The 14719-nt window shown below is 37.9% G+C and overlaps 1 protein-coding gene across 1 annotated transcript; it reads left to right on the top strand.

Annotated features, from left to right (window-relative positions):
- The first annotated feature begins 6428 nt into the window (after window positions 1-6428).
- erich1 (glutamate rich 1) lies at window positions 6429-12082 on the top strand. Its single transcript, XM_026285778.1, has 6 exons — window positions 6429-6973; window positions 7126-7236; window positions 7648-7788; window positions 9294-9659; window positions 9804-9995; window positions 10698-12082. The coding sequence occupies exons 1-6, from the start codon at window positions 6955-6957 to the stop codon at window positions 10775-10777; spliced, it is 909 nt and encodes a 302-aa protein (XP_026141563.1). The 5' UTR covers window positions 6429-6954; the 3' UTR covers window positions 10778-12082.
- Window positions 12083-14719: the final 2637 nt, after the last annotated feature.

The raw sequence follows: 14719 nt of genomic DNA, 5'->3' as shown, positions 1-14719 counted from the left end.
ACAGGAGTCCTGCTGATATTGAGCAACACGGCCTTGCACTGGTTCACAAAGAGGAAAGACTCTTAAGTAGATCTGCTGTATTCTGCTGACTGTTCTGTTTATTTATAATTTTATAATTTATAATTATTTTTAATTATTCAAAAGTTTGGTATCAGATTTTTTGTTTTTAAAAGAAGCCGTGCTCACCAAGGCTGAATTCATTTGATCAACAAAATAGACAAATGAAGAGTTCAGATGCAAAATCCTCTAAGTGACATCTAAAAACTTCTTCTAAAATTTGTATTTTTCTCAGGCTTCTATGTTAAGGTTCAGTTATTTCACTTTAATGGCAATGAAAATAATCTATTTATTGCCATTAAAGTTAAATTACTGAACCTACACAGCCTGATAAAAAATGTTCATTTTAGAAGACATTTTCAAACAACACTTTAAATTGCAATTTAAAATAACTGTTTTATATTTAAATATATTTAAGAAAGTTATTTATTCGTGTGATTGTAAAGCTAAATTTTCAGCAGCCATTACTGCAGTATTCCGTGTCACATGATCCTTCATAAATCATTCTAATATGCTGATCTTATAACATTACTTCTTATTATCAATGCTGAAAACAGTAGTACTGCTTAATATATTTGTGAAAATGGTAATACTTTTCTTCAGGACTCTTTGATGAATAGATGAACAGCAGCATAAAATATCATACATTTTATAATGATTAACAGAACATTTTACAGTGTTAATTTAATGCATAACACTGAATCACAACATGAGGTTTAACAGAGAATTTGATATAAAAGAATATAAAAAAATTGACTTGTGTGGTGAAAGAAGCAAGTGACAAAACTATTAAAAATATTGCAGATACACTGGAAATTCTCACCAGTCTGATGCATCAATTCCTTAAATAAACCTGATTTCAACACCTCAGATAAAAAAAAGATTTGCTATTGCATTCTGTACATTAGATCTGAAAATGTTTGAGATGGAGACTCTTTTTTAGTGAGAAAATCTCAGCAAGATCAAAGATGTTGTTAACTTTATTAACACAGCAACCCAAGCTCTCACAGAAACAGCCAAGAAATAAAGAAATGAGCTTGGTGCCGTGTGGGTACCTGCACTGGCATCACACGGCACAAAATGAAATTGACTGTTTTCTTTAGAGTTAATGAACCTCCACGCTCCCCTGAGCTCCTGGTGCAGGGGAACTGACACAGAGGAGCTGGCAACCAAGAGCTCATTTTTCTGCCCAAACTAAAGTGCACTGTCACGTTCAATGTTCTGCTTAGTCGATTGTGACCAGGATAAAGTGAGAACACTAAAAAAAAAGAAGAAGAAAAAAAAAGAAAACAGACTCATAAACCCAAGGGCTTCCCTCTCATCTCAGATAACACATTGGAGTTTCACTTAGCAAATAAAAAAGCCAATTAAAACTCATCTAACCACTTGAGACAGTCAACAGATTTCATTAGAAACATGCATGAGTGCAAGTCATAAAAGAGATAAAAGAATGCAAGTTCTTTTTTAATGATTTTTCAGTGATCCATTTTTCATACTATATGAAATACAGTAGTTTTTTTTCCAGGTTTCTTCACAAATAAGACAAGAACCATCAATGACCAATTCTCCACACCGCTGACTGATGAAAATTTCATCACGACTAATACAAACTCTCTCTCCTCCTTCTCTCCACTCTCAGAGATGGACATTTCCAAACTTATCCTGTCCAGTCATCCTACTACTTGTCCACTTGATCCTATCCTCACTCACCCTCTTCAAGCGATTTCTTCTTCAGTCATACCTTCACTTACTCACATTATCAACACCTCTCTTCACTCTGGTACATTTCCCTCAGAATTTAAGCAGGCTTGGGTAAGCCCACTGCTTAAGAAACCATCTCTAAATCCAGCACTTCTAGAAAACTACAGACCGGTATCCCTTCTTCCATTCATTGCAAAGACACTTGAGCGAGTTGTGTTCAACCAACTCTCTATGTTTCTTGTACAGAACAACCTCCTGGACACCAACCATACTGGCTTCAAAAGCGGCCACTCAACTGAGACTGCCCTGCTCTCAGTTACTGAAGCCCTGCGAGTGGAAAGAAGAACAGCTTCCAAATCCTCATTTCTCATCTTGCTCGATCTGTCTGCTGCTTTTGACACAGTTAAAAAACAGATTCTACTGTCCACCCTCAGAAAGATAGGCATCTCTGGAACTGCACTCCTGTGGTTGAAGTCCTACCTCTCTGATAGATCCTTCAGCATGTTTTGGAGGGGTGACGTTTCTAAGTCACAACTTCTTGCTACTGGGGTTCCTCAAGGCTCAGTACTTTAACCACTTCTCTTCTCCATCTACATGACGTCATTAGGATCTGTCATTCAGAAGCATGGCTTTTACTATCACTGCTATGCTGATGACACTCAACTCTACTTCTCATTCAAACCAGATGATCCGTTGATAGCTGCTCACATTGCAGCCTGTCTGAGTGACATTTCTAGCTGGATGAACATCACCTTCAGCTCAACCTTACTAAGACAGAACTCCTGGTGGTTCCAGCTAACCCATCATTTCATCACAACTACTCTATACAGCTGGGTTCGTCAACCATAAGTCCTTCCAGGACAGCCAGAAACCTAGAAGTTGTGATAGATCATCAGTTAAGCATCACAGACCATATTGCTACAACGACCCGGTCCTGCAGATTTGCCTTATACAACATTAGGAAGATTAGACCCTTCCTGTCAGAGCAAGCCACCCAACTTCTTGTCCAAGCTCTTGTTCTCTTCAGGCTGGAGTACTGTAATGCTCTCCTGGCGGGCCTTCTTACATGTACTATCAAGCCTCTACAACTGATCCAGAATGCAGCAGTGAGGGTTGTCTTCAATGAGCCCAAAAAAGCTCATGTACTCCTCCCCTCATGAGGTTACACTGGCTACCAGTAGCTGCTCGCATCAAATTCAAGGTACTGATGCTTGCCTACAAGACGACCACTGGCACGGCACCAATATACCTAAACTCACTAGTTCAAACTTATGCATCCTCCAGAAGCTTGCGCTCTTCAAGGGAACAACGCCTTGTGGTGCCATCCCAAAGAGGTTCCCTGGACAGTGCACAGCTGGTGGATCTTTTTCGCCAGCACTTGACCAACTTATACTAGCACTTACCTTTTCTTGTCTATCCTATTTTTGAAGGGAAAAAAAACGATTCGGGCTCTATGCTAGACTAACTGAGACTTGTCATGGCACTTGTATACTGTTGTTGTTCTCTTGCTGGTCTTATTGCTTCTATTGTTATTCTATTCTGTTTTTCCATTGCTTCTAAGTTGCTTTGGATAAAAGCATCTGCCAAAAGATTATGTGTGTAAATGTAAATATATTGTGTGATGGAGAATCTGTCTGTACAATAATCATTGCCCTAGCTGACCCTCTTTCCACAGGGGAGCAGCTGGATCATGATAGAGTGTGTGTGAAATCTCTGTGTAATCAGTGTGTGTACACTCACGGTGTGCTTAATCAGTGTGTATATAATCAGTGTGTGTCTAATCGCAGCTCTCTAAATTACTAAATAGCTCCAACTGTCACAATCAGGGAAAAAGAAAAAACACTCTGCGGCACAAGCAGACACTCTCTGGGGTTGCTCTATGCGTGCATGTGTGCGCATATCTTAGGCTTCCAGAACTCACGTTTTTTTCAGAACCTCTTAATTCCCAGAGTAATTGGGGAAGGAGGAGCTCTGAGACAGCGGGACTAATTACAGTGCTTTCTGGTGAAATGTTTCACGCTATGGCCCAAAAAATACAGCAAGATTAACCTACAGTCAGAGATGAAAAGGTCAGAAACTACAAAAAGGGTGAGAATTTTTAACCCTGAATTTACTTCTCTTTTTTTATTATCAGACTCCAATGATGTAAATGTAAAATTAATAATAATATTTTTTTAATTAACCTGTTTTCCCAAAATATTATTATATTATCTGTAACCTACTTAAAACCCAGCAGGCACCAATGTTATTTTTAGTATTATTTCTACATATATTAATATATATATTAGTTTATATTAGTAATTCTGCGCTTTTGTCATTTTCATTAGATTCAATTTAGATTTAATGTCATTTTTAGTTTTAATCATTTTAGTACTTTAAATAATTTCATTTCAGATAATTGCCAAGGCCAAGTTTTTTTAAGTTTAATATGTATATTTTATTTTATTTCAATTAATGAAAAAGCACCGGTATTTCTATTCTATGATATATATTATTAAATTATAAATGGCCATCAAAACTTTTTATACTATACCGTGCAAATAAATAAATGATAAAACACACAAAAATTACTTATTTTAAACAATTCAATTGAATTAGGCATCACACAGTATTGTAATTTCAGCATTAAAATGGATTTATGTTCTGAGATGTCCAAAAGATTACAATTTAAAAAAATAATTGGTTTTTAAATTATTCCGATTTTTAAAGGTTAATTTTAATTAAGTGTTAGATTATGCACTAAATAATCTAAACATAAAAATAGAGGAAATTATGCATTATCAACTTCATTTTCATGCCATCCTCTTCTCTTGCTATTTTCCTACTTATCTTGCCAGGCAGCAAAGCTTCCAAAGAAGCCTTAACACATGCCTGCATAATGAATGGGAGAAACAACTATAACTACACATAGCTTACAGACACACACACAGAAACACTACCTGCCATTCAAACAGATGACAAGCACACATGTGAAACACGAAAAGCATCTTGTGCCTCTATGTCCATGAGTTCTCCTGTCATAATGTTTTATGGTTCCAGATATGAGCTAAAAATAAAAGCAATCTCATGGAGTGTTTTATTCAAAAGGCTTCACTTCCAAGACAACTATAGGGATAGAACAAAAGAGGGACCTGCACTATGAACCGTATCATAACCTGTAGTAGGGATGGGCTATTAAAGGTTGGCCAAATATACGGTTTAGAGGTCATTAAAACAGAACTGACCAACTAAACCAACATTAAACTCGAATTACAATGCTGAAATTGCTGATACTAAATAATTGAACAAATGCTAATATTGGCTCATCACTGATTGCATCCCAAATAACTAGAACAAAATTCCACACCTGTGCAAAACCAATTTGAAGTCAAGTATCCGAACTGAATAAACAGTGTTTAAAGATATTTACAGGCAAGACTGCTATATAAGAAGCTTTAATAAACTCTCAGCATGGACCACAGAACCCTTCAGATCCCCAGTTATATGTGCTGTCTATCAGCATAAGTGCAAGATACAGAGAAAGCTGAATCTGCCAGTCTGAGTTATTTCTGTAGAGCCGGTGTTTGAAACTGCAAATGAATGCTGCACCCTGCACTTACATTGACAGACAGCTGCATCTGGGAAGCTTTGTACTGCATCGACTGCTGGCTTATGTAATATGTTTAAAATGGGCGTCTTTAGAGTCATTTTAGAGAATGGTTTAGATAATGGATGCATATTTTGTCAAATTTGCTCTCTTGCAGTCACTCACACACACACGCGCACACATACACACACACACATTTGCAGGGTATGATAGTAAGCAATCTTGGAATCCTTAAGCTTTTCCAGCAAAAGCTACACACACACACACACACACACACACAGCAACATCCTTCCACTGTTAACCCAACAGCATCCATTAATTCTCAACTGGACAGAGCTGTGAATGTCATCTCAACAAATGTGAATGTTTCTTTACAACACTGATTGACTGTAATAGGTTAGCCCTGATACTGAATAATTATGTTATGGCCAATAACTCATAAATCATAAATTATAAAAAAATATGTACATTTATTTTGGGATTTGCAAAAGATCACATTTAAAGTCTTAGTGTTTTTAAAGATTAACTTTAAATTAATACATCATCTACATAAAATAACATTGGAAATCTGCATGCACAGGTAAATATACAAGATCATCCAATTCTGATAAATTAAGAAATTTATTTGAATTGTAATAATTATAGTTTTCCCATAGAGTAAGAGCAACATGAGGAATTTATCACCCCAAATTTCCCATGGATATATAACCTAATACTGGATGACTGTAAACTGTATCAGTACAGTTTGCATATAAAAAAGTTGTTTTAAATATACATATTTAATCTTGTATGCATAATAAGAATGGATAATTATTAGACGTTTTTAATTGCACTAGCCAGTTACAAACAAAGAAGTCGTTTACAAGTCATGATCAATGTTCAAGAATGTTAAATACATTGTTAAATAAACTTAGATAAGATAAAAGTTACATTTCTGTTAAACCTAGAAAAGCAAATGTTCGGAGTTTTGGTTGAATCCACCTGAAATACGGCAGGTGAAAGTGTCACGCCTTCTCTCGGCAGGTGAGTGATGTAATGCCGAGCTCTGCATCCCGCGCGCCGCCGCACACAGGCTCAGAGTAGACTTTAGTTTTCTTCTGCACGTTTAAAAAAACAGGCATGCACAGTTTGCTGAACGTACCTTCTTCCACGCTGACATTCTAGGTTTTCCTTGAGCTTGCGGCTACATGGCGAGGATGGCAGCGAAGTTTTGAGAGTGCATGTGCTCAGCAGATGCGGCGCTCCCTGGAGCTGCTGTAGCGCTTGTCCTCGCCGCTGGATGGCGAAGTTCAGGAGGACGCGGCCGCACGCTCAGCCGCCATCATGGTGAGGTCGGAAGTGTAACAACGCTATGCAGCAGCACGGCGGGATTTTCTTTGCAGTTTATGGCTTATTTGTGCGATTTTCTTGCTCATTTTCTTATATGCGTTACGTTTTAAATCCTTAAATCTAAATTATTAAAATAGTCATAAATTAAATATGGTACTCCTGAGCTGCGTCTTGCCATTTATTACGGTTTACACCATATCCAAAAGTATATTTTAATTATAAGAATGGTATGGAATTTTGTATGCTCTTGAGGAAAAAGGTTATACATTTCTGCCGCTGATATGTCCGTCAGAAAAGAAGGTAAGAAGGAGGCACTGAATAAAACTGTAAATTTAAATGTTTACAATGTTGACGTGCTACAGATGCTTGTAAGTTAACCCTGCACGTGATTTTTGTTGACATCAGGGGCTTGACTATAAACGAGATTATATTTAAGCGATGTTCTATATTAGTATTCCAGTCCAAGGTCCTGCAAAGACTGTACCCTGCTGCCCAGGAGCAGAGTATACTTGCACCTGTGCCACCTGTAAAAAGACCTCAGTCAATCCCACACAAGAAGTCAGGTAAGACTGAGTGTGCTTCATAGTTGATAGATCACCCAAAAAAATCAAATGTTCTCCCCTACTCCCGCTTTGGCCATCCACGTCGTAGATTAGTTTGTTTCTTCATTGGAACAGATTTGGATACATTTACATCACCAGTAGATCCTCTGCAGTGATTACTTGTGAATTATTCGATTTTTTTTGTCAGCTGTTTGAAATCTCATTCTGACAGAACCTATTCACTTGAGACGACCCATTAGTGAGCAAGTAATGCTAGATTTCTCCAGATCTGTTCTGAGGAAGAAACAAACACAGCTACATCTTGGATGCCCTGGGGAGTGCATTTTCAGCCAATTTTCTTTTTGGGGGCGAAGTGCTCCCCTGAAGTTTTAACAAAGGGAATTGACTGCTCTTTCCTTCTCTCTCTTTAAGGTAATGAGGAGACTACAGCTGTACAAGGTAAAAAGCTCTACACTGTTCTTCCTCCTCCTGAAGGCTACCTCATTAATAGTGAGGAGGATTTGGTCACACCATCCAATCCAGATCCCACTGACTCAGAGGACAGCCCAGCCGGTGAGTTGTTAACAACGCTTTTGTATCTGAATAAAAACACTTTATCTTTTAGATGAAAAACATCATTATCTTTCCTTTTATTTCTCTTTTAATCAAACTCTCCTGCAGGAAATGGATATCAGTAGTTGTGGTGAAGTGATCCTAGTAATGCCTGTAAATAATCAAATACATATTAGCCATTCGACAGCCTTATATTGATAATTTGTTTTATATTTTACTTTTTTATTAATACTTTTATATTAATTTAGCTGATCAGTTGTGTTTTTAAAGTTTGGGTGATTTATTTTTTTTTTTTTGGGTGGGGGGCGGTCATTTTAATTTGTGCATATATTTTTGTGCATCCAAATGATCAAATCATTTGATTCAGTGGAGCATATTATTAAGCCACTGTGCACCCAGAATAAAAACTCAGAATTAACAACCTTAGTCAAAAACGGTTTGGATTTCTCATCTTGAAAATGACTCAGAATTTGTATGTTTAAATCACACAAACAAAAGGTAATCAGATTGAGATGATTTGATATTTTTGATTTGATTTCTGATCATCTGTGATATTTTATTTTGGCCAATTTGAGACTCTTTCCTGCTTCTCCTGTTGTATTGATATAGACAAGATGAGTTTACCAAAATGAGGGTCTGTTTAACATCCTTTGGAAACTTGTATTTGTCCTGTATGAAATCTAATTGTAATAGCATCCTAATAGCAACCTTCCTCATAATAGGTGACATTTGTTGTTACAGATTATTCATCCCACAGCTCCAAGTCTTTTAATTCAGATGCAGTGTTTGGCTTAGTGTCCATGTTTTACTCCTTTCCTCTTTCACTAAAAAACTCTTTTTCCTCCTCCTACTGTCTTTTTGTTGCTAATGATGTGAATAGACCTCAATGGACCTGCAGAGCTGCAATAACTTTGCTCACAACTCTCTCACACAGACACACACACAAACACATACTGTCTATGTTATTGAGGCTTCGCTAGTCCCTCCTTTATTACGAACTGGTCTCATTGTACGAGCTGTATGCTGATGAGCTGAATCTTTGCTTCCTGCGGTGTGTTGCTCAGATGTGCGGTCAGTTCCTCGGCTCTGAATACAGATGAAAAAAAAATCAATAGCTCAGCACATCTCAGTGTGTTTGTATAGTCCTGAGGAGCTTGAAATGCCTGCAGAAAACTACTGAAAGGGCAAAGGGGTGTGTGTGTGTGTGCACTATCCACTCTGGTAATTGCTTCTTATAATACGTATACGTTTCTTGTAGGATGATTTTTATTTGAAAGAGTCTACCTAGAGCAAAAATGTAAATGTAATGAGGCTGTAACTGATGTCATTCAGTTGTTATAGTGAATTTATTTAAATCTGTTCATGGCAAATCAGCCACTTTAAACCTCTTTCTCCAGAGAATGGAGCCTGATGTCTGTCGGATTTAAAAACCCTTTGTAATAATTCTAATGCTGTGAGAAAGTCCATAATCCTCCTCACCAATGAGCCATTTTTGGATTTTTCAGATGCTGATGACCATGAGTTATATAAAAAGAGGAAAAGGAGGAGAAAGAAAAAAGTGTTACCCAATACCACAGAGGAAGTATCCACCCCTGCAGCGGAGGGCGCTATACTGGGCCAGACAGATGCTGCACATCCCAGTGATGAAGGGGACACTGGAAGCTCAGTCAGCACAGAGCAGCTCAGCAAGAACAGAAAGAGGAAGATGAAGAAAAAACGCCACAAAGAGAAAGTCCAAGCTCTTGGATTGGTGCCTCGAGCAAGAGCTGTTGAATTCACGTATGCACAGAGAGGAGATGGAAATTCAGAGGAGGTGCTCGACTTCCTTCGTTCAACACAGGAGATCTACCTCTCTGATCTCAAATACTCTGGTATAACATTTTACTATACACTTAAATTATATATATATATTCTGTATTAATGAGGATATAAAGGACATTGTGTGTATAATATACACTACCACTAATACCACTATGTAAAAAATGTGTATATATATTGCTATTCTTTCTCTTCAGGGTCCGGTGTAGAAAGCGCCCCCTCTCTCTCCCTCGCTGCAGCAGAGGCTCTGTTCTCTCGTCTCTCAGGCAGGACGCTGCCCCCTGCTGAGATCTCTAGGCTGTGTGGACTTAGGGCTGTACTGGTGAAGAATGAAGGGCAGTTAAAATCACAGCTGCAAGAATTCAGACACACAAGCACATTACCTGCAGGTGAGTGTGGGTGTTTGGACCTCCCAAGATGCTTTGTTGAGCACAAGAGACTTCTTTAATAAACATTTAAAAAAAAACAATACCACTCAATTAAATTGGAGACTAACTTTATAGACTTAACAAAGTCTGCATTTACAAAGAATGTGCCCATAGTGTTTTTGCATGACCTTTAATGTATACATGCATGTATGTGTACGTGCGTTCGTGAAGACCGATTAGACCTTAACAAGATGATCAGTGTTTTCATGAGGAGCTACACGCACCCAGCGGATTCAGGACATTCTGCACAGGTGTCCACGGTGACACCTAAACATAGCTCCTGTCTCCACAACAACCACAGGACATACCATTTATCTTTTCTATTTTACATTCATACACCATTATTTCCAGCAGCAGGTCACTGACCCTGTTACTCTTCTTTTTTTGTTTGTTTTTTTGTGGTTTCCCTCAGACTTCCTAATAACAAATTATTTTTGAAAATACAGGTGCTATGGTGCATTTCACTAAAGCAATTTTTATTATATAGCCGTTATTTGGTCCCACTGATAGATATATATATATAATTTTTTTATTTTTGTTCTCTTTTACAAGAGAGATCTGGCCAAGATTATCAACCAAATGCAGGCAGAAGATAAAACCTTAACAAAACTTTAGAAAACACATTTACTAGATGATCATTTCTTTCTCTTTCTTGTTTTACAGAAGAGGTTTCAGTAGTCTGCACACTTATTGAGTATTGGCTGGCAGAGATTCTGCCCATGCAGAGACAGCCGAGGACATGACGCCCCCAGATTCAGCGCCTGAGAGGAAAATGACTGAATAACCAGCAGGTCCCTGATTGTGATATCTCATTATAAAAAAAGAGATCTTCAGTCATGCTGTTTTATAGTCAAGGATTTCAAGAAAACCAGGATCAATCAGCTTTAGCAACTATTTGAATGATGTACTTTAGTTTATCTTGTCTTCACATTAATAATTACTTACGAAAAATTTTTTTTTTTTTAAACATTCTCTGCTGCTCATTCTTTCTTCGCATGCCATCAGTACACTCCCCGAGAAGTATATTACTGCACCACAAACAGTGTTGACCGTGACCGTGACTCTGGGTCAACGGTCTTCCTCAGCTCATTATGGGGAGTCTGTGGTTTAGCCTCTTATCGGCTAATTATCTTAACATCAGAACGTCAGCAGCTCCTCGCTGATCTCACAGCTTGTTTGGATCATGACATCTAAGCTTTAACATCATTTACCCAAACCAGTGCCTCATTTGCATTTTGTTTTTCTATTCAATTAGCTACTTTGGGTCATCAATGTGACAATCCACTGTGACTATCAGTGTGACTAGAAAAATGTCTATAAAGATATTTATTAAAGTTTGAATTCAATTTGTGAAAGGAAAACCGATGTGTGCTTGTTTCAGTGATTGTTTGATATACCTACCTGCAGTGCACTATTACTATGATCCATTTAAACTGATTCGATGGCTTATCCATGACGTCAAGGAAGAACGACTTTATGTATGCATCGTCTAGACTGCACCACGTGTGTTTGTGCTGATCTGCAACACAAAGCAACTCGCAACAGACTTGGATGCCATTATAGGATCCCATGCATCCGGGTTGGCTCAGACAGAGAATAATTTTTTATTGCGTCCCATTGTGTTACAGTGTTTGGAAATGTCAACCCTGCCGTTTCTCGCGGAGATATGTCTTTACACCAGCTGGAATATGGTGTGAAAGACACAGCAGGTGTGATGATGGTATTATACAGTAGCAGCTGAAAAGAACAAAATAAAATATCTAATCATCTTGTTTTAGCAGTAAATGCAGCATATCCTAAGACTAAAGGCTCACTGCAGCTTTAATATCGCAGTTTACGGTTTATGGATCAGGACTGAATATCCACTCAGAAGATGAGAGGCAATCCTGCAAAGAGGTGGAGCGAATATCTGCCAGTCAGAAGTGCTCGGAAAAGCAATTTAATTTAAACATGCTAAATGATCTGCCACTGAGTCAGGCCTATTTATTTAACAGGTCCTCATAAAACATAAGATTTGTCAGTCCCCAGTGTCCCCAGACAGATAAAACATTGTGTGGTTGAAGGGACTATGGTTTTGTGTTGGGAAAGACAATATTCTGCTGTCCACTGTTTATTATGTTCTCTACCCTGAGGCAAAACTCCAGACTGGTTCATTTTGAAGTGTAGCAACAAACCGATATTTAACTAGGTGAGTAAGTGAGACAATGGTGGCAGAAACATCTGCGAAATACTGTTTTTGTTTCTAGGATCTTCACTGGCATCCATAAGCCTAGAGTCAGAATGAAAAATATCCCTTTCTATTGCATTTATTGCATTACATTAATGTTTGAGTGACAGTAAAGCCTCATATATAAATAAAAATATATTAACTGTTATCAACATTGATAATAATAAATGTTTCTTGAGCACCAAATCAGCATTTTGGAATGATTTCTGAAGGATCATATGATACTGAAGTTATGGCTGCTGAAAATTCAGCACTGTCATCACAGGAATAAATCAAATTTTAAAACTTATTCAAATAAAAATATATTCAAAATTAGACTTTTTTTTTGTTTTCTTTTTGTTCTGATAACTGGGTCACCTCTGACCTGTGTGACTAGACTTTATAGCTCTTTCCGGCTTTGCAGTACACATGCCAGGTTATACAAGGATGTCATCCGTCACAACATCTTAACCCCGCATCCCTCAGTTGCCACTGTCGTCATAGCTAGCATGTCCAAGTGCGTGCTAGCCTCATTTTGCTAATCTCATTGAGACAAACACAGACAGACGGGCCCTCTCTCTCTATATAAGCTCTGTTCAGAGCAAGACGGTGATAGACGTGCAGTCCTACCAGAGTGAGCTCTATCCTCTGAGAAGCCTCATTCTTTCTGAAGGAGAGAAACAAGGAACCAGAGGAAGAGGTCCTGCTCACAAACAAAGCTCAGAGGCCTTAGGACTAACTTGATATGTTTTTTGGTCTCTCGCGTCCTACTTTAGGACACATCCGCTACTTGCAGGTGAGTAAAAGAATCTCATGAATTAAAAAAAACTACAGTAACATACAGATAAACTGAAAGAATCCTCAGCAGACGTTATTAGTTTTGTGTATTTACACCTAAATTGGGGCAGAACTGCAGGGCTAAACTCATAAAGCTTCCTGGATGTTGATGTAATAGTGAATAATAATAATTTTACAGCGTTCCAAATGGTCTGATTTCAATTGCTATTATCTCCGATTAGGCCTTTAATTGGCCATTATTGTATTGGAAAACTGTTGTGATTACAATCCATTTCAAGCTGTTACAGAATTATCATGATGATTTATTTTAGTGAGCTCTTTAATTATTAAGCCAAACTAAATGAGTCATCAGTCAGACAGGTTAAGGTGTCTCTAATTGAACGTGACCTGAAGGTTAATGTTTGTCAGTTTATCATGCAATATAACCATGGATTTCCATTTTCTGTCAGACGTCCACCGTACAGACTGTGACCAAAAGAGCTCCGGATCTTGCAGTGCCGCGGCTGGCTGTTTTTCTGGGTGCATTGGGAATTGCGATGTCTGGATACAGCTCTCGCCAACTCGCTGTTCACCACCGTCCCTCCACACGAATCCTGCACTGGATGTCCAAACCTGCCATTAATGTCGATAGCCCCGGTTCCCCAGGTCGAGCCCGTCTGGCTTCAGCCAATACTTCAATGGCATCCATCAAAAAAGATGAAAAGGATCAACCAAACAAAAGCACAAGTGACACCGAGAAACCTGTGAAGGCATCTCCTGACATATGAAAAAAACAAACAAAAAAAACCTTCAGCCATACAAGGGACTTGTGAGGTCTTACTGTGTAAGATGGAGCATAGTCAATAATTTAGTCTGTGGTTATTTGGAAAGTGCCTTTGTACAAGAAAGCCAGTTTGCCCAGATTAGATTGTGTGTATTTATGAGGTTGGCCGAAGTTGCACAAATGATTCAGTAGATATGCGAAAAGGACCAACTATAGGTTTGCTGATGAGTCATACATTAAGTTGAAATCCTTGTAAAAAATCACCTGCATTTAAAAAAAAAAAATGTCTAAATATACAGGCATATTGCTTTGATGATGCCGTGCTTGGGTGCTGACACTGGTGGAGTGATATTCTGAAATGTGCTGAATTTGAATATGCTGAATCCCACATACCAAGCCCACATACCATAATTTGCACGTCATTCAGTGGCGTCCTAATGACTGGCTCTTTACTTAGAAACGTATTTACAGTCACAATAACACCCACTGTGACAGGCATGTTTCCTAAACTAAACCACTTCCTGAAGATTAGTTTGCTGAATTTATTTACTAGGGCTTGTTAATGAGATGTAAACATACAGGTAGGCTGTGAATGAGTCAAGAGCTGATTTATTGGCTTGGTTTTCAGGTTTTACAGAGAGAATATGGTGCGGTAAAAACAGTACAAAGAACACAGAATGCAACTACATGCAGATATTTGGGATGCTTGTTCTGTTTGTTTTGTATTATGTATAATCTTTTTAAATGCTTATTTTAGTGGTTTTATATGGCTACTGCATTACAGCCCTAATAGCAGTGTTATCTTATAAACAATACAAAAAAAAGATATGTATGAATTTACATGTTATGCAAATAAAAATAAATATAAATAATATTTTTTTCTTAGCCTTTTTTAAGTAATTTAGTTTCATTGTGTAT

The sequence above is a fragment of the Carassius auratus genome, chromosome 17 (genome assembly GCF_003368295.1).
Source record: "Carassius auratus strain Wakin chromosome 17, ASM336829v1, whole genome shotgun sequence".
Lineage (NCBI taxonomy): Eukaryota > Metazoa > Chordata > Actinopteri > Cypriniformes > Cyprinidae > Carassius > Carassius auratus.
Note: the sequence above shows the minus strand (reverse complement) of the source record. Positions and strands in the feature narration are given on the sequence as shown.

Excerpts from the sequence above, each read along its gene's own strand:
- erich1 (XM_026285778.1), top strand. Across the intron at positions 7,237-7,647 it reads AATCCCACACAAGAAGTCAG|GTAATGAGGAGACTACAGCT; the intron begins GTAAGACTGAGT and ends TCTCTCTTTAAG. Across the intron at positions 9,660-9,803 it reads CTCTGATCTCAAATACTCTG|GGTCCGGTGTAGAAAGCGCC; the intron begins GTATAACATTTT and ends CTTTCTCTTCAG.